We start from the raw sequence: 20,063 nt of genomic DNA on the forward strand, positions 1-20,063 counted from the left end.
CATGAGGACATCTCATTTCTTTTGAATGGAATGAGATCGACCCGCACTACCTCCGCGATCGACCGGTCGATCGCGATCGACGTATTGGGCACCCCTGCTCTAAATGGACCATAATGTACTAAATGAACATCATGCTGTATTGAAGAAGACTTGAAACTAGAGATTGAGACATAAACTCATGTTTACAATGTTTACTGAGGTAATAAATCAAGAGAGAAGTAGAGTCATTTTCTATAGACTTCTATACAACCAGAGGAGTCGCCCCCTGGTGGTCACTAGAGAGAATGCAGCTTTAACACATGAAGCTTTGAAAACAGCTCGTCTCACAAACTACTGGACCATCAGTAGAACTTTGATGTTCACTCAAGATCCTTCAAACACATTTACTGACTCCTCACTCGTCTTAACGATCAACAGTCCCATTAAAACTAACATCCAGAGACAAGTTTGGTCTCATTTTGAAGCGGAGCATCTGCAGATTAATTCCACACATATTAATACCACATATTACGGTGATCAGCGGTAATCTGCATCTGTGTCAACCTCAATACCTTTTATTGTTCAGTCTTTGTTCATCCTGCATCGCTCTGTTCTGTTCTTTAATGTAACGTTACTGGAGCGACAGCCTCTCAGCTGCTAGCAGACTGTTGGTTGTTGTTATACAGTAAACCATGACTCGGTTCCTCCGACCGTCGCGCGCTCAGCGGCGAACAATATATCATATATATTATACAGAAGTTGTTTCGGCTGTGCATCGGTATGACGGTATATGAAAAATTCATATCATACGGGAAAGTAAAACCGGTATACCGCCCAGCCCTAAGTCACATCATCATCATCACAGGAAGGTCAGAGGTCACATCAGTGACTTCACGTCAAGTTAAAGCAAATTAATCTCAAACTATTTTCAGAATCGCTTAATTGTCATTTTTCAAACCAAAATGCCAAATCATCCAGCTTCTAAAGTGATTTTCTTTCTCATAAATGTTATTAAACTGAACGTTTTTGGGCTTTTAGACTGTTGGTCGGACTGAAACGAGACATTTTAAGACGCCACATCGGTGTTTGAGAAGATACAAAAGGCTTTTTCACTGTTTTCATACATTTCATCGACGATGGGATGAAAATAAATAATAACTAGAAGATAAAAACCATCAGACTGCTTGACTTTAAAGGAGAGTTTCTGGTCCATGAATGATTTCTCAGTGACACAAACAAACAAATGTAATAAAGCTGTGAAGTGTTCCTCTCACACAGATCACATGCAGACGTGTGACGTTCTCCAGGATCAATGGTTGTGATTTATTTGGCAGCATCCGGAGCTGAACTCCAAACATTACAGGATCAATAACTCCGTCTGCTGGGATCCAGACTCCAGATATTAATACACAACTCATCACCTCTGTGACGTCTGAAACAACAATGACAGATTATCTGATTTGTGATGAATCAATAACACAAGCGCTACAAATAGCCACTAATAGTTCTATTCAAATACAGAATAACAAAGTTTACGTGTCGTGTTTACAGAAAACATCTGACATCTTGAAATAGCTTCATCATCATCATCATCATCATCACAAGCTGAGCCGCTGCTTTATTGTTGCGACGCCCGGCTTTGTTTTTCCGAGGTGTGGATATCAGCGCTGAGATTTCCCGCACTAATCCGGTGCGCCTGAACGTGCACAGTGCGATCCCATCGGCAGCGGATTGCACTGATGAGCTGCTGCGCTGACGGAGGATAAACTCTGAAGCTCTGAGCAGCCGATCAATGAACCGCCGGCTGTGATGCAACATCCCGACATCAACACGCAGAACTTCATCGTCATGCGAGGCCAGATAACATCCAGATGTGTTGACGGGATGTTGGAGCTCAAGCTGGAAGAATAACTATTGCTGCCTTCAGCTGCTGGGGATGGGTAGTTCTTCAGTTCATTTACTTATTGGTATTTTAGTCGCGTAAAAGTTTTCCTTTTTGTGTCACGAGTAGAAAATCACTCGTGTTGCTGAACTTTAGTTGGACAACGAATGAAAAATGACGTCGTAAGATATAAGAACCGTAGTGTGAGGATACTTTACATGATGTTGAGTAGAGTAAGAAGTACAATATGTACCTCTGAGCTGTAGTACAGTGAAAAGTACAATATGTACCTCTGAGATGTAGTACAGTGAAAAGTACAAAATGTAGCTCTGAGATGTAGAAGTATAAAGTAAGTACAAGTTTGTAGAGACACAATAAATATTAGTATACTCGTGTCTAGTGAAACTACTCACAGACTTTTTAAACATAGAGATGAGGATGATGAAGGTGACGATGATGTGTATGTGTTGCATCACATGTGATCGATACACACGGATTCTGATTGGACGGACAGGAAGTCGTTTGTGTGGATGCAAAGATGGCTGCAGGTTTAAAACAACCAGAAACCAGAGAGGAGCTGGTTTCTCTCTGCAGGACACACACACACACACACGCACATGCACGCACACACACACACACACACCTTTCTTGAACTCCTCCAGCATGGCGTCCAGCTTGGTGTCGTGGAACACGAAGTGCACCGGGTGGTTGTAGAACTTGGTGATGGTCTTCAGGGTGGTGCAGTCGTCCGGGTCCACGAAGGCCAGGTCCTTGACGTACAGGACGTCCACGATGTTGGAGCGCTCGTCGTCGTACACGGGGATCCTCGTGTAGCCGCTCTCCATGATCACCGACATGGTGTTGAAGTCCAGCACGGCGTCCGCCTGGATCATGAAGCAGTCGCCCACCAGCGTCATGACGTCCTCCACGGTCTTGGTGCGGAGCTCCAGGGCGCCCTGGATCATGTTCATCTCCTCCTTCACCAGGTCGTTGTAGGGCTCCGTCACCTTCAGCATCTCCACCAGCTTCTCCCGGTTGTACACGGTGCCGATCTCCTGGCCCAGCAGCACGTCCAGCAGCTTGCTGACGGGGAAGGACACCGGGAAGGTGAGGAACATGAAGAACTTGGTCACCGCGATGGTGTTGGCGCCCACCGCCAGGCCGTGGCGCGAGCACAGCGCCTGGGGCACGATCTCCCCGAAGATCACGATGCCGACGGTGGAGGCCACCACGGCGCCCAGACCGGACCCGATCAGGTCGTCCAGGAGGATGGTGAGGGTGGTGTTCACCAGGACGTTCCCCAGCAACAAGGAGCAGAGGAGGTAGTTCCCTTTGCTGCGGATGGGCTCGATCTTCCGGGCGTAGCTCCTCTCCTTGTCGCTGCCGCAGCTCTGCACGATGCGCAGCTCCATCGGGTCCAGAGCCATCAGGCCCAGGTTCAGCCCGCTGAACATGCCGGAGAGCACCAGCAGGCAGCAGATGACGATGAGCTGCAGCCACATGGGCAGCATGGACTTCTTCTCCTCCAGCACCAGCAGCCGGCCGTCGCTGTCGCCCAGCTGCACCCACCTGCTGCCGTCAGCGTGGCGCGTGCACAAGGCGTACTCCTTCTGCGGCTCGCTCTTGCGGAGCGGTTTAACGCGCACGGTGAGCACACCGGACGTGCCTCGGCCGCTCACGTTCATGAAGGTCCCGACGCTGATGTCCTTCGTGAAGTCGGTGCAGGTCCTGTCCGGTTCCTCCATCATGCCGCTGCCCCACCTCGCAGCCGCCACAGCCACCGCCTCCTCCTCCTCCTCTTCCTCCTCTTCCTCGCCGCCGTCCGTGAGCTCCGTGAAGCGGATCTGCGTCCAGGCGCCCGAGTGGAGCTGCACCCCGTAAAACCGGAGCTGCACGGTGCTCTCCTCGGTCACCTGGATGACACCGTCGTCATTGGTGCCGGACGGCTTGTCGCTCCTCTCCAGCCGCATGCCGAGCACCTGTCCGCCGCTTCCGCTGCCGCCGCTCCTGCCGCCGGACGCCGCTGCAGCGGCCGCCGTAGTCTCCGTGCGTCCGCTGACCGCGCTCCACAGGAAGATAATGACGGCGAGAATGTAACCCTGCTGCCCGCTCCATTCTGTCGCCATGTTTGTTTCACTGCTCGGCGACCCGGGGGCTGACGTCATTTACTCATGTCCGAGCGGCTCCGCCTCCCCCCCCCCCCCGCCGGCCCGTCACTCACACACAACACACACTCACACACACACACACACACACACACACACACACACACACACACACACACACACACACACACACGTTATCACCGCCTACCGGACAGCGACAGGTAGAGCTAATAAACAAACTCTTCTCCTCCTTCTCCTTCTCCTCGCTCACTCTTCATCTTTTTTTGTTGATCTGTGCATTTCTGCAGCAGGTAAACATCCCAAAAAGATGCATGATGCACCCTACGTCACCCCCCCCCCCCCCCCCCCTTGTTGTTGTCTCGCGGGGCAATGCGGCACACCGCGGATAGAGATGCTGCTGCTGCAGCCAGAGGTCTCTCATCCTCCACTTGTATCCGGAGCCAGCTGCTCTTCTGTTATGCAACAGCACATGTCAGCTGTGCCCCCCCCCCCCCCCCCCCCATCCCGCACCATCCCGCACCCCTCTGCCACCGAGCCAGGCCTGCTCTGCTACTGGGACTTCATCTGTCTGTATAATAATAACAATAATGTGATGATAGTAATAATTATAATAACATATTAAATAATAACCGCATTAAGAACGCATGTGTTTACTAACATAGCTGCACAGCGTGGACTTCACATGTTAACAATAATAATAATGACAAGTACAAAACAATGCAAATTCTATGACAGATATTATTGAAAGTCTTATTATGATCATACAATAATAATAACTGTCTTGATGGTACTTTTAATTCAACGAGTGTCGCTCAAATATACCTTTTACCTTTTTAAGTATTTGAACTTTAAATCACTGTATTAAACTGTTATTTTAATATTTCTTTATTAGCTCCTAATATTTAGTGACAGTTCTGTAACATAACACTTCCTCTCACTGCCACCTGGTGGTCAAACCAGTTCACGTGATTCTGTGTGAAATTACTGTAAACATATTTATTTGTGTTGCTTGTAAATGATTAAGATTTAGGAGATTATTTTAATGTTACACATCCGCTTATCTTCACTGATTAATGAATAATATATATACATATTGTGTATATTATAGTGGTTTAACATTTTGGAAGAATATAATTAAATAATAATAATTTATATATATAATTAAAATTGAATGAAGATTATAATTGTCAGGTGAATTATTGGGGTTGTAGTTTATATTATCGTGTTTTAGATTAGAATATTAAATACCAACAGTTTCTGTTCAACACAATTTCTGCTTTTATTACAAGAAATACACAAATTAAACGTAACAGAATTCTTCATCAATTAAAAACATATATTTTGTAAAACCCGTCATCGTAACAACTTCAAGTTGTTTTTCAATATTTAGATTTAGCATAAAAACATCCTTCATTTCCACACATTACACAACAATCTAATAACAGATTTAAACAGTTATGAGCAGAATAAATGTTGAATTATGACAGAAATCTACTGGACGGACGTAACGTTTCTCCTTCCGTCTCTTCAGTGACGTCTCTTCTTCGTTCAACGTCTTCTGAAAGTACAACACCGTGAAGCTTCAGTCATTAAATGACCAACGAGTTCACGCCGTTAACCTTTGACATGCTGCTGAAACACGTTCTAAAGATAATATTGATCTTCATCATCGTCCTGCATTCTCAGTAAATCTTTATCTCATTGATGATCTACCTGCAGCCGTTTCTCTTCATATCATTAGTTTAAACATCTCCAGACCTCTGTGTTCAGAGTTCTACACGTTTATGTGCTGTTCATAAACTGTTCAGTTATGGGATTCATTTTTGTGATATAAAGCAGCACAATCCACGCTGTGAATATTCCCCTCTTGGACTTCAAACAGTGGAAACATCGCTGTTCTGGGTGGACAGTCGATCCTGAGATGTGTTTCAAGTGTTTTTTAAAAAAGTGAACTCAAGTAGAGAGAAAAGTGTGTAACCAGCAGTAAAGTTAAATCTGTTCAGCGATACGCTTTAAAGAGCAACTCAACTCCTGCAGAGAGTCTCGTGGCGGCGGTGATGTCACGTGTACTGCAGGGTGTGTGAGTACACCGTGACATCACTCAGTGCGTTCTCTTATGCATCACAGAAACCTGAGTCCCTTCTGACTGATTTCTCCTGAAGAACGTCGGTTTATAACATGCATTTTAAAGTGCCTATTGTTTCATATTGCTGCCATGACAATCAATGAACTGCTGAGGGATGTGTGTGTTACTTTAGCTGCTAAATGCTCCACAAAAAGTAACACTTTTAATCAAGTTACCGCCGGCTGACTACGAACACTGAACTGATACAAACACAATGTTCAGCGGAGTCCACAGCTCGTGTTTGTGCCCCGATGTAAAAGCATCGATGTTGCGTCAGTGATCGGCGATACTCGGCGAACGCCGTCACTCGTGGATCCGCGCTGTCGGTCCTCACAGCCTCCGGTCTGCTCGGCTGTGAGGACTCGCCATCTGTCCGTCCGCAGGAGGAAGAACCTCGACTTTGTAGCTCACCTTCTTAGACTGCAGGAAGCTGTAGCTGTTATCAAAACACAGCACGTCTGCAGAAACAAGGAAACGAGAGTGAGTTAAAGGTACTGTGAGGAACATGTATCTGGTCCTGAACCAGTCTCTGTGTAGTCCTGATCCTCTATGAACCAGTCTCAGTTTAGTCCTGATCCTCTATCAGAGACCCTCAGAGAGGAGATGGTCTGTTTCTATAGAGTTGTTCTTGATGCTCGTCATCGGAGCCACCGGGTCGGATTCTGGTGAAACCAGATGAACTCATGCAGGTTCACCAGAACCTCCTTCAGCTCAGACTCCAGCAGAGACCGGTCCACCGTGGACAGACCCAGATCCTCCAGCAGAGACCGGTCCACCGTGGACAGACCCAGATCCTCCAGCAGAGACCGGTCCACTGTGGACAGACCCAGATCCTCCAGCAGAGACCGGTCCACCGTGGACAGACCCAGATCCTCCAGCAGAGACCGGTCCACCGTGGACAGACCCAGATCCTCCAGCAGAGACCGGTCCACTGTTGGCCCAGAATAAAGCATTTCTATCTCCATATGGAGTTCATTCTGATTTTGGCACACGGGGAAGTTTCAGTTGGTTGCAATCTACAAACTCACCACTTGATGTCACCAAATCTCACACACTGTCCCTTTAAATAAAGCTGCCTTGCCTTCATGCTTTCAGCTCTTTAATCTAACAGCCTTCACTCAGTAGGACTCACAGACGCCGGGCTCGGGGCAGGTGAGGCTGCGGTCTTCAGGGACCAGGTGACTGTTGTAGCGTTCGCTGGGCAGAACCTGAAGCATCTCGGACACCTTCTGACCGCCGCCCTCTTTGGTCCGACGGTACACGCCGAACCCGATATCTGCTCCGTCACTGGCAAACTGACACCTGGGAGGAAACACATGGTGTCTGATGTAATTATCAAACTGTATATTTGAACTGCTGCATCTGCAAAAATAAACAAACTGGCCACCATGTTAATTCACACAATCAGTACTGTAGCTTGTATATTTGATTTCTTACATGTCTATTATGTCAGTATTCAAGCATCATATATATGCATATATGTGCATGTAAGCGTGTTTGTAAGCGTGTTTGTAAGCGATTCTCATACAATTATGAAGATTCATGTCGTACCGAGCTGATAAAACAAGTATAATATTTTCAGCTGCTAAATATTAAAATAAATACTTGTGTTGTACCTCAGAAGGCTGCTGGAGGTTGAAATACTTGTGTTGTACCTCAGAAGGCTGCTGGAGGTTGAAATACTTGTGTTGTACCTCAGAAGGCTGCTGGAGGTTGAAATACTTGTGTTGTACCTCAGAAGGCTGCTGGAGGTTGAAATACTTGTGTTGTACCTCAGAAGGCTGCTGATGGTTGAAATACTTGTGTTGTACCTCAGAAGGCTGCTGGAGGTTGAAATACTTGTGTTGTACCTCAGAAGGCTGCTGGCTGCTGAAACATCAAACTCCAGCTGGAAGTCGGATCCCCGGCTGACGGTCACACTGCTGTCGTACTGAACCGTCACCGAGTCCTGAACGTAGTACGAGCTGGGAACCGTACCGCCGGACTTTATCTGGAAACATCCACCGGTTCAGTCCCGCCATTTAGAAAGACTCTCCCACAGCTCCCCCCGCTCTCCTCTCTCCCCCCGCTCTCCTCTCTCCTCCTGCTCTCATCTCTCTCCCCCCGTTCTCCTCTCTCCCCCCGTTCTCCTCTCTCCCCCTGTTCTCCCCCCGTTCTCCTCTCTCCCCATGTTCTCCTCTCTCCCCCTGTTCTCCCCCCGTTCTCCTCTCTCCCCATGTTCTCCTCTCTCCCCCTGTTCTCCCCCCGCTCTCCTCTCTCCCCATGTTCTCCTCTCTCCCCCTGTTCTCCCCCCGTTCTCCTCTCTCCCCCCGCTCTCCTCTCTCCCCCCGCTCTCCTCTCTCCCCCGCTCTCCTCTCTCCCCCGTTCTCCTCTCTCCCCCCGCTCTCCTCTCTCCCCCGTTCTCCTCTCTCCCCCGTTCTCCTCTCTCCCCCCGCTCTCCTCTCTCCCCCGTTCTCCTCTCTCCCCCCGCTCTCCTCTCTCACCATGGTTCTCCTCTCTCCCCCCGTTCTCCTCTCTCCCCCCGCTCTCCTCTCTCCCCCCGCTCTCCTCTCTCCCCCCGTTCTCCTCTCTCCCCCCGCTCTCCTCTCTCCCCCCGCTCTCCTCTCTCCCCCTGTTCTCCTCTCTCCCCATGGTTCTCCTCTCTCACCATGGTTCTCCTCTCTCACCATGGTTCTCCTCTCTCCCCCTGCTCTCCTCTCTCCCCCTGTTCTCCTCTCTCCCCCCGTTCTCCTCTCTCCCCCTGCTCTCCTCTCTCCCCCTGTTCTCCTCTCTCACCATGGTTCTCCTCTCTCCCCCCGCTCTCCTCTCTCCCCCTGTTCTCCTCTCTCACCATGGTTCTCCTCTCTCCCCCTGTTCTCCTCTCTCCCCCTGCTCTCCTCTCTCCCCCCGTTCTCCTCTCTCACCATGGTTCTCCTCTCTCACCATGGTTCTCCTCTCTCACCATGGTTCTCCTCTCTCACCATGGTTCTGCAGCGAGGGTCTCCGTCCGGGTCGGTCAGGGTTCCTCCGTAGACCACAGGAAGCTGCTCCGGGTCGATGTGTTTACGCAACACCTCCTGCCAGTTACCTACAAACACAGGAAGGTCATCAACGAGTAACTATTGCTAATGGTTACTGTAACAGAGTATCTTTACAGTGTAGTATTAGTACTTTACTGTAACAGAGTATCTTTACAGTGTAGTATTAGTACTTTACTGTAACAGAGTATCTTTACAGTGTAGTATTAGTACTTTACTGTAACAGAGTATCTTTACAGTGTAGTATTAGTACTTTACTGTAACAGAGTATCTTTACAGTGTGGTATTAGTACTTTACTGTAACAGAGTATCTTTACAGTGTGGTATTAGTACTTTTACTGTAACAGAGTATCTTTACAGTGTGGTATTAGTACTTTACTGTAACAGAGTATCTTTACAGTGTGGTATTAGTACTTTACTGTAACAGAGTATCTTTACAGTGTGGTATTAGTACTTTACTGTAACAGAGTATCTTTACAGTGTGGTATTAGTACTTTACTGTAACAGAGTATCTTTACAGTGTGGTATTAGCACTTTACTGTAACAGAGTATCTTTACAGTGTGGTATTAGTACTTTACTGTAACAGAGTATCTTTACAGTGTGGTATTAGTACTTTACTGTAACAGAGTATCTTTACAGTGTAGTATTAGTACTTTACTGTAACAGAGTATCTTTACAGTGTAGTATTAGTACTTTACTGTAACAGAGTATCTTTACAGTGTGGTGATAGTACTTTTACTGTAACAGAGTATCTTTACAGTGTAGTATTAGTACTTTTACTGTAACAGAGTATCTTTACAGTGTAGTATTAGTACTTTTACTGTAACAGAGTATCTATACAGTGTGGTATTAGTACTTTTACTGTAACAGAGTATCTTTACAGTGTAGTATTAGTACTTTACTGTAACAGAGTATCTTTACAGTGTGGTATTAGTACTTTACTGTAACAGAGTATCTTTACAGTGTAGTATTAGTACTTTACTGTAACAGAGTATCTTTACAGTGTAGTATTAGTACTTTACTGTAACAGAGTATCTTTACAGTGTAGTATTAGTACTTTACTGTAACAGAGTATCTTTACAGTGTGGTATTAGTACTTTACTGTAACAGAGTATCTTTACAGTGTAGTATTAGTACTTTACTGTAACAGAGTATCTTTACAGTGTAGTATTAGTACTTTACTGTAACAGAGTATCTTTACAGTGTGGTGTTAGTACTTTTACTGTAACAGAGTATCTTTACAGTGTAGTATTAGTACTTTTACTGTAACAGAGTATCTTTACAGTGTAGTATTAGTACTTTTACTGTAACAGAGTATCTTTACAGTGTAGTATTAGTACTTTACTGTAACAGAGTATCTTTACAGTGTGGTATTAGTACTTTACTGTAACAGAGTATCTTTACAGTGTAGTATTAGTACTTTACTGTAACAGAGTATCTTTACAGTGTAGTATTAGTACTTTACTGTAACAGAGTATCTTTACAGTGTGGTATTAGTACTTTACTGTAACAGAGTATCTTTACAGTGTAGTATTAGTACTTTACTGTAACATAGTATCTTTACAGTGTAGTATTAGTACTTTACTGTAACAGAGTATCTTTACAGTGTGGTATTAGTACTTTACTGTAACAGAGTATCTTTACAGTGTAGTATTAGTACTTTACTGTAACAGAGTATCTTTACAGTGTAGTATTAGTACTTTACTGTAACAGAGTATCTTTACAGTGTAGTATTAGTACTTTACTGTAACAGAGTATCTTTACAGTGTAGTATTAGTACTTTACTGTAACAGAGTATCTTTACAGTGTAGTATTAGTACTTTACTGTAACAGAGTATCTTTACAGTGTAGTATTAGTACTTTACTGTAACAGAGTATCTTTACAGTGTAGTATTAGTACTTTTACTGTAACAGAGTATCTTTACAGTGTGGTATTAGTACTTTACTGTAACAGAGTATCTTTACAGTGTAGTATTAGTACTTTACTGTAACAGAGTATCTTTACAGTGTAGTATTAGTACTTTACTGTAACAGAGTATCTTTACAGTGTAGTATTAGTACTTTTACTGTAACAGAGTATCTTTACAGTGTGGTATTAGTACTTTACTGTAACAGAGTATCTTTACAGTGTAGTATTAGTACTTTACTGTAACAGAGTATCTTTACAGTGTAGTATTAGTACTTTTACTGTAACAGAGTATCTTTACAGTGTGGTATTAGTACTTTTACTGTAACAGAGTATCTTTACAGTGTGGTGTTAGTACTTTACTGTAACAGAGTATCTTTACAGTGTAGTATTAGTACTTTTACTGTAACAGAGTATCTTTACAGTGTGGTGTTAGTACTTTACTGTAACAGAGTATCTTTACAGTGTAGTATTAGCACTTTTACTGTAACAGAGTATCTTTACAGTGTGGTATTAGCACTTTTACTGTAACAGAGTATCTTTACAGTGTGGTATTAGTACTTTTACTGTAACAGAGTATCTTTACAGTGTGGTGTTAGTACTTTACTGTAACATAGTATCTTTACAGTGTAGTATTAGCACTTTTACTGTAACAGAGTATCTTTACAGTGTGGTATTAGCACTTTTACTGTAACAGAGTATCTTTACAGTGTGGTATTAGTACTTTACTGTAACAGAGTATCTTTACAGTGTAGTATTAGTACTTTTACTGTAACAGAGTATCTTTACAGTGTGGTGTTAGTACTTTACTGTAACAGAGTATCTTTACAGTGTGGTGTTAGTACTTTTACTGTAACAGAGTATCTTTACAGTGTAGTATTAGTACTTTTACTGTAACAGAGTATCTTTACAGTGTGGTATTAGTACTTTTACTGTAACAGAGTATCTTTACAGTGTGGTATTAGTACTTTTACTGTAACAGAGTATCTTTACAGTGTGGTATTAGTACTTTTACTGTAACAGAGTATCTTTACAGTGTGGTATTAGTACTTTACCGTAACAGAGTATCTTTACAGTGTGGTATTAGTACTTTTACTGTAACAGAGTATCTTTACAGTGTGGTGTTAGTACTTTACTGTAACAGAGTATCTTTACAGTGTAGTATTAGCACTTTTACTGTAACAGAGTATCTTTACAGTGTGGTATTAGCACTTTTACTGTAACAGAGTATCTTTACAGTGTGGTGTTAGTACTTTACTGTAACAGAGTATCTTTACAGTGTAGTATTAGTACTTTTACTGTAACAGAGTATCTTTACAGTGTGGTGTTAGTACTTTACTGTAACAGAGTATCTTTACAGTGTAGTATTAGTACTTTTACTGTAACAGAGTATCTTTACAGTGTGGTATTAGTACTTTTACTGTAACAGAGTATCTTCACAGTGTGGTATTAGTACTTTACTGTAACAGAGTATCTTTAGTGTATCGTATTAGTACTTTACCGTAACAGAGTATCTTTAGTGTATCGTATTAGTACTTTTACTGTAACAGAGTATCTTTACAGTGTGGTATTAGTACTTTTACTGTAACAGAGTATCTTTACAGTGTAGTATTAGTACTTTTACTGTAACAGAGTATCTTTACAGTGTGGTATTAGTACTTTTACTGTAACAGAGTATCTTTACAGTGTAGTATTAGTACTTTTACTGTAACAGAGTATCTTTACAGTGTGGTATTCATACTTTTACTGTAACAGAGTATCTTTACAGTGTGGTATTAGTACTTTTACTGTAACAGAGTATCTTTACAGTGTAGTATTAGTACTTTTACTGTAACAGAGTATCTTTACAGTGTGGTATTAGCACTTTTACTGTAACAGAGTATCTTTACAGTGTGGTATTAGTACTTTACTGTAACAGAGTATCTTTACAGTGTAGTATTAGTACTTTTACTGTAACAGAGTATCTTTACAGTGTGGTATTAGTACTTTTACTGTAACAGAGTATCTTTACAGTGTAGTATTAGTACTTTTACTGTAACAGAGTATCTTTACAGTGTGGTATTAGCACTTTTACTGTAACAGAGTATCTTTACAGTGTAGTATTAGTACTTTTACTGTAACAGAGTATCTTTACAGTGTGGTGTTAGTACTTTTACTGTAACAGAGTATCTTTACAGTGTGGTATTAGTACTTTACTGTAACAGAGTATCTTTACAGTGTAGTATTAGTACTTTACTGTAACAGAGTATCTTTACAGTGTGGTATTAGCACTTTTACTGTAACAGAGTATCTTTACAGTGTGGTATTCATACTTTTACTGTAACAGAGTATCTTTACAGTGTGGTATTAGTACTTTTACTGTAACAGAGTATCTTTACAGTGTGGTATTAGTACTTTTACTGTAACAGAGTGTCTTTACAGTGTGCAACATGATCATGCTAACATGCTACGCTAAGATGATGAAATGATAAATGTGCAGCCTTTCAGAGCGGCTTTTTTCTTATTGTCCACTCGTCTTACTTCCTAAAACGATGATCTTACGGCGTGTTTCCTCACACAGGAAGTGTTTGATGAGGTTGTAGGCCATGGGAAACATTTTGGGAGCTGCAGCAAAGACACAAAGACACAAACTCAAGATGAAAAACACAAAACATAGTGAACAAAATGAGATTTATAGAGAAACAGTCACAAGATGAAGCACCTTTGATTAGAAACACTCTCTTCAGCCCCTCTGGATAGTTCTCTTCAAACATGGTGAGGATCTGCAGCACAGGAGAGCAGTAATTCATCACATCACATTATATTATATTTCATGTGATGAAACGTGGTGATTGTGATGCGACTTCAGCTCTCTCACCTCGCCATACGTCTCGATCGCAGGTTTCCAGATGTGTTTCAGTCCAAGTCCTTCACAGTCGTAGATCAGAGAGATCGCCTCAATGTTCTGACCCAACTGAGACAGAGAGGGAGGAGGTGAAGAGAGGAGGGGAGGAGAGAGGGAGGGAGGAGGTGAGGAGGGGAGGGGGTGAGGAGAGAGGGAGGAGGGGGGAGAGAGGGAGGAGGGGGGAGAGAGGGAGGAGGTGAGGAGAGGAGGGGAGGGGGTGAGGAGAGAGGGAGGAGGGGGGAGGAGGTTAGGAGAGAGTAAGGAGGAGAGGAGAGGGGATGAGGTTAGGAGGTTATAGAGGAGGGGGGAGAGAGGGAGGAGGGGAGGAGGTTAGGAGAGGAGGGGAGAGAGGAGGAGGTGAGGAGAGAGGGAGGAGGTGAGGAGAGAGGGAGGAGGTGAGGAGAGAGGGAGGAGGTGAGAAGAGGGGATGAGGTTAGGAGGTTATAGAGGAGGGGGGAGAGAGGGAGGAGGGGAGGAGGTTAGGAGAGGAGGGGAGAGAGGGAGGAGGTTAGGAGAGAAAATGAGAGGAGAAGAAAGGAGAAGAGAAGAGGGAAGGAGAGAGGAGAGGAGACAAGTGGACACAAAAGAAGAGTACAGAGGACACAGACCTTCTCAGACTGCCTCCTACACTCCCGCTGCAGCATCTCTGTGTGTCTGATCTTCGACTTCACGAAGTCCTGTTTGGTCGCCGATAGCAACAGACCTTTAGGGTCCAGAGGACCGATGACATCATACCAGATGGGGCTCCCCTCTCTGTCGAATCCACACATCCCCCCCGACACGTACTGCTCAATCACCTGAAGAAGAACTTATACTGTCATCATTACATCCCCCCCGAAACGTCCTCAAAAAAAATATATATATATAAATATAAAACTATAAGACATCTACATTTAACTTTTAATCCTAAATAATTCCTGGAGTAAAACCCGACTCCTCCTGTTGAACATTTTTAAATGTTTTTCCTGTGACAGATACATAAATATCTGTAAATTAGTGAACGTCGTCACCTCTGGAGGTTTCCAGTCTGATATGATGGAGTCCACGTTCATCTTCCTCCTGAACTCCAGGTGCTGCAGAGACACAGAGAGACAGAGACAAAGAGACACAGAGAGACAGAGACAAAGAGACACAGAGACAAAGAGACACAGAGAGACAGAGACAAAGACAAAGACAGAGACACAGAGAGACAGAGACAAAGAGACAGAGACAAAGAGACACAGAGAGACAGAGACAAAGAGACAGAGACACAGAGAGACAGAGACAAAGAGACACAGAGAGACAGAGACAAAGACAGAGACAAAGAGACACAGAGACAAAGACAGAGACAAAGAGACACAGAGAGACAGAGACACAGAGAGACAGAGACAAAGAGCAACAGAGACAGAGAGACAGAGACAAAGAGACACAGAGAGACAGAGACAAAGAGACACAGAGAGACAGAGACAAAGAGAGACAGAGACAAAGAGACACAGAGAGACAGAGACAAAGAGACAGAGAGACAAAGAGACAGCGATAAAGAGACAGAGACAGAGATAAAGAGACAGAGACAAAGAGACAGTGATAAAGAGACAGAGAGACAGAGACAGAGAGATAAAGAGACAGAGATAAAGAGACAGAGACAAAGAGACAGCGATAAAGAGACACAGAGACAGAGATAAAGAGACAGAGACAAAGAGACAGCGATAAAGAGACACAGAGACAGAGATAAAGAGAAAGAGACAAAGAGACAGCGATAAAGAGACAGAGACAGAGATAAAGAGACAGAGACAAAGAGACAGCGATAAAGAGACAGAGACAGAGATAAAGAGACAGAGACAAAGAGACAAAGAGACAGCGATAAAGAGACAAAGAGACAGCGATAAAGAGACACAGAGACAGCGATAAAGAGACAGAGAGACGGCAACAAAGAGACAGAGACGAGAGGTTATAAACAGGACATCCTGCAGCCGTTCAGTAGAAACAACACGACTGATGAACGTGTTTTAAAGACCAGCTCACCTTTCTGATCATGACTTCAGCTTTCTGCACATTGAAGCTACGAGCTGCAAAGAGACGGACACAAATACTGATTATAAAAGTGGAGAAATTAAGCAGCAGTACTGTACTTTAAGGATGAAGCATTTGATGTATACACATATATATATAAACTAGAGTAGCAGAGTGCACTAGAGTATTTTCTTCTCATGCCACTTAACCCAAAATTACAACATTTACCTCTGAGATGTAGTACAGTAGAAGTATAAAGTAGCAGAAAACTACTTGGATACTTTACATCTCCCTCAAAATTGTACTGAAGTACTTTCAGTGTCCATAAAGGGTACATGAGTTAATTTGACAGAGGAGACAAAAGATTTATGTATTTGTCCGACATGTGAAACATAAAGCACGATTATTCCTTCTCTGATCATCACTGATTTAGAAATGTTGCACCAGTTCCCTACTAAATATGTCTGATAATCAAACAATAGAAAACACGTTCAAAGTCAAGTAAGGAAAACCGTCTGCAGCCGATGCAAATATTGATCGACCGTCCCAGAGTCCCCAAATCTGAACTATGGACCAGTAAACGAACAGGACGTGTGCACAGACGTCCAGCTCAACAACAGGAGAGTGACGAGATGGAAAGAGAAATGACAGGAATTCCTCTGTACGGAGACGGACAGCTCATTTAACTTGTACTCATCAGATCGTATATATATATACATATATACATATATACATATATACATACATACATAGACTTATATATATACTTATTGTGTTTTAGAAGCCGGGTTTCGACTTTAAATGAGGTGGAAAGTACGTTCTGTTAAAAATCTCTGCAGCTTTTCTGAGCTTGAGTTTTGTTCAGCGTAAAACAAACATTTACTGTCGGATAAGACTATTGAGCTGAAGGCAGAACAAACCCTCCTGGCTGAGTAAATACTATGTTTTCACGGACACAAGGTCAGAGGGAGGAATGTTAAAGGAAATAAATGAATGAATAACCAGATCAAGGAGGACGTTTATCTTCGCTTTCAAGGAAGTTCTTGCATTCTCTGCAATACATCCTCATTAATGAAGGCGAAATGCAGCTTTTTAGATTGTCAAAATGATTCTCTGTAATTGAAATCAATGCTTAACTGTTGGTTTTAAGTTGTGATGAAGACCTGAACCACAATATGTTCAGCAAAGGTTACAGTTATTGTCTCGCTTTAACAGTTTGACATTTTTGGAAATTGGCTGTTTTGCTTTCTTGCTGAGAATTAGACGAGAAGATTGATACCACACATGTCTGTGTGTTAAATAGGAAGCTACAGACAGGAGATGGTTAGCTTAGCTTAGCACAAAGACTGGGAACAGTGGGAAACAGTTAGCTTACCGTCTTCCACTAATTAATATCTTGTTTGTAAAAGGTGAACACAAAAGTGTGACAAAGACAGCAGTGGTTTATCTAAACCTCGCACAGTCTCCTTTGTAACCTTTAGACACAACCAGGCTAGTTGTTCCCCCCCCCGTTTCCAGTCTTTATGCTAAGCTAAGCTAACCGTCTGCAGGAAGAAAATATTGAATAATTTGACATCTTTCGGCCTCGAAATATAAATCTAAAAACCTTTATTGTAAAAAGTTTAATCTTTAACAATGTGTTTGCATTTTTTTGTTCATAATTATTTAATGTAAAATGTTAATATGTAAAGTAACTAAAGCTGTCAGATAAATGTAGTTGAGTAGAAGTATAAATAGCATAAAATGGAAATACTCCAGTAAAGTACAAGTACCTGAAGGTTTTTCTAAAGTGCAGTACTTTCCACCACTGGTGACTCATTGGAATAAGTACATTAAATAACCTCTTAAAAAGCGGGTAGACTGAGTCGAGTGTTGTGTAAGTAACTCATGTTGACTTTAAACTGAACACGTGTGTTTTATCATCGTTTGGCTGTTCCGCTCTGTATCTTTGCTTCTTATTTGGATCAAAGGAGTCACCTTGTACTTGTTGTGCCAGCATGGAACCCGCACAGAGAAACAAAAACCCGCTGAATGCTGAATTCAGGTGTGAGGTTCTCACCTCTGAGCCAGCGGAGGAGGTAGTGGTCGTGCTGAGCAGGCAGGTCGGGGAGGACGTCCTGGATCCTCCCCCGGAACTGGAGGAGAACCAAACGGAGCAAAAAAACCATCAATCATACATTTAAGAAAGCTGTTTTTATCATTTACGGAATAGTTTGACAGCGTTAGATGAGGCGATTGATAACACTCTCTTGTTTGTACGGAAAATATGAAGCTTTAGTTAGCTTAGCATAAAGACTGGAAACAGGGGGAAACAGCTAGCATGGCTTCTGTTTACAATAAGAAAGTTTAATACACAAGAACTTATTTTATTCAACAAATCATCCGATCTTTCAGATTAAAACATTTAATTAAAAAGCAACAATGGTGTAAAAGTAATTCATGATCTTTTTTTGGGAAGAATTAATAATGTTAACCTTTTTGGGTCTTGAACAAAACAAGAGGAAGCGTTAATAACATTTCATTTTACAATCTTATGTGTAAAATCTTAATCTGAAACTATATCTGTGAAATAAGTCTAGTAGTTGGATAAAACGTACAATATCTCATCCTGAAATGTAATAAAGTACAATAACATATAAGTACAAGTACCTCAAAGCGTGTTTAAGTGCATTAAATGTACAACAGAGGTAAGAATGGCTCGTCACAATAAGCACTCAGCTGGAGTTACCATAGCATCCCTGAGAAACCACAACAAAAGAAACCAGAGACGACAAGAAGAAAACACTGCGAGGAGTCTGAGACGATCAACGATCAGAGACGAATCACAGGATCGATATCCACTCATAACATCTTTACCTCCGTCAACGCTTCAGCCTGTTTGGGGCTCAAGTCTCCGACTCGCCCGCTCATCTCTGCTGCGACAGAAGCTGTGAATGAAGTGAAGCGAAGTGGAGGGAAAACTGCAGGTAGACCAGGAAGCACACGCGCGCGCACACACACACACACACACACACACACACACACACACACACACACACTATTGCAACACACTGTTGTATGGAAGCCCATTTCTGGAGTAAAATAAATAAGATGAAAACTTCTGATAAAATTTTTTTTGTTTTTTGAATTAATGACATTAAAGTATTTTAAATAATGACAGGATGGGTTTTTTTCATCTCATTGGCAGGAATGTGCTTAAAGTAATGTACAAAATAAAAGTCATGCTTTTAAAGTTTTTACAGAAATAAAAGCTTTTTATTATTGTAGCGATCAGTTATTACCGTTATTGTTTTTATCTGTAATTATTGTTGCGTATTTTATTTTTGTATTGTCTAATGTTATTTGCCTCAAGTACTGAAATAAAACAGTTTATTATCAAAATATACTTAAAAGTACTCAACATGCTCAACTGCTGGTAGATTCATTCATAACACATCATTATTTATTTGTTGATAATATTTTGTGTTGTATATTTTGCAAAGGAACTCAAGTTATGAAATCAGTATAGTGGAATTATAGAGAACAATATGTCCCTCTGAATTATATGCATCAGAACATAAAGTAGCAGGAAATTGAAATACTGTATGTAAAGTACAAGTACCTCAACATTGTACTTCCGTACAATACTTGAGTAAAACAGGTGTGGGTTTGATCCTTGCACTATTTTGAAATAAGTAGAAATCTGAATGAAATTCATTGAAGACAAAATATTTCAGAGATAAAAAGAACAAACAGTGTCTCATAAAACTCATTTTATTCTTTAAATACTCGAGTTGTTCGGATGATTCGGACCCAGATACCAGGTTCAAATAGACGATTTACACAAAACAGAAGAAAACTTTGTAAAGTTGTTTTGATCCGACAGAGAAAAGAATCGAATAATTTACGTCCATGAACGTCACCGCCCTGATCGACGTATAACGAGGAGGAGAATGAGTTCAATGATTCTGCTTCCAAAGTTTAAATCATAAAACAAACGTGGCGAACAACTCCGAGCATGTTTTGAGGTGTTTGCACAGCTGTTACGACATCTTTCCCTCGTTTGCTTTACGGGGGTTTCAAATGCTTCCTTGTATTTTGACTTTTGCCACAGTTCACCAAAAACATCTACGAGAAATCATTTGTTCTCAGTGAAATCATTAAAACAGTGAATT

The 20,063-nt window shown here is 42.4% G+C and overlaps 3 protein-coding genes across 3 annotated transcripts in view; all 3 read right to left on the reverse strand.

Annotated features, from left to right (window-relative positions):
* LOC306792758 (uncharacterized protein) overlaps positions 1 to 1,797 on the reverse strand; it is a gene marked incomplete at both ends in the record, with an annotated part of 9,756 nt that extends 7,959 nt beyond the window's left edge. Inside the window, one exon of the mRNA XM_079290050.1 lies at positions 1,543 to 1,797. Within this exon, the coding sequence (XP_079146176.1) occupies positions 1,543 to 1,797 (255 nt within the window). The remainder of the gene's footprint in view (positions 1 to 1,542) is intronic.
* LOC306792584 (metal transporter CNNM4-like) overlaps positions 1 to 4,026 on the reverse strand; it is a gene marked incomplete at its 5' end in the record, with an annotated part of 36,174 nt that extends 32,148 nt beyond the window's left edge. The window contains one exon of the mRNA XM_079289815.1: positions 2,505 to 4,026. Within this exon, the coding sequence (XP_079145941.1) occupies positions 2,505 to 4,026 (1,522 nt within the window). The remainder of the gene's footprint in view (positions 1 to 2,504) is intronic.
* A 1,380-nt stretch (positions 4,027 to 5,406) lies between these two features.
* On the reverse strand, positions 5,407 to 18,819 carry sec14l7 (SEC14-like lipid binding 7; the record flags this gene model as incomplete). The annotated part of the gene is given in 13 exon segments (XM_079289185.1): positions 5,407 to 6,570; positions 7,245 to 7,414; positions 7,963 to 8,102; positions 9,035 to 9,051; positions 9,054 to 9,179; positions 13,557 to 13,640; positions 13,738 to 13,798; positions 13,894 to 13,989; positions 14,529 to 14,717; positions 14,931 to 14,993; positions 15,922 to 15,965; positions 17,969 to 18,044; positions 18,766 to 18,819. Coding segments are annotated over 13 exon segments (1,248 nt in total). The 3' UTR covers positions 5,407 to 6,442.
* Between the last annotated feature and the right edge of the window lie 1,244 nt (positions 18,820 to 20,063).

Source organism: Melanostigma gelatinosum (assembly GCF_949748355.1).
Source record: "Melanostigma gelatinosum genome assembly, chromosome: 18".
Classification (NCBI taxonomy): domain Eukaryota; kingdom Metazoa; phylum Chordata; class Actinopteri; order Perciformes; family Zoarcidae; genus Melanostigma; species Melanostigma gelatinosum.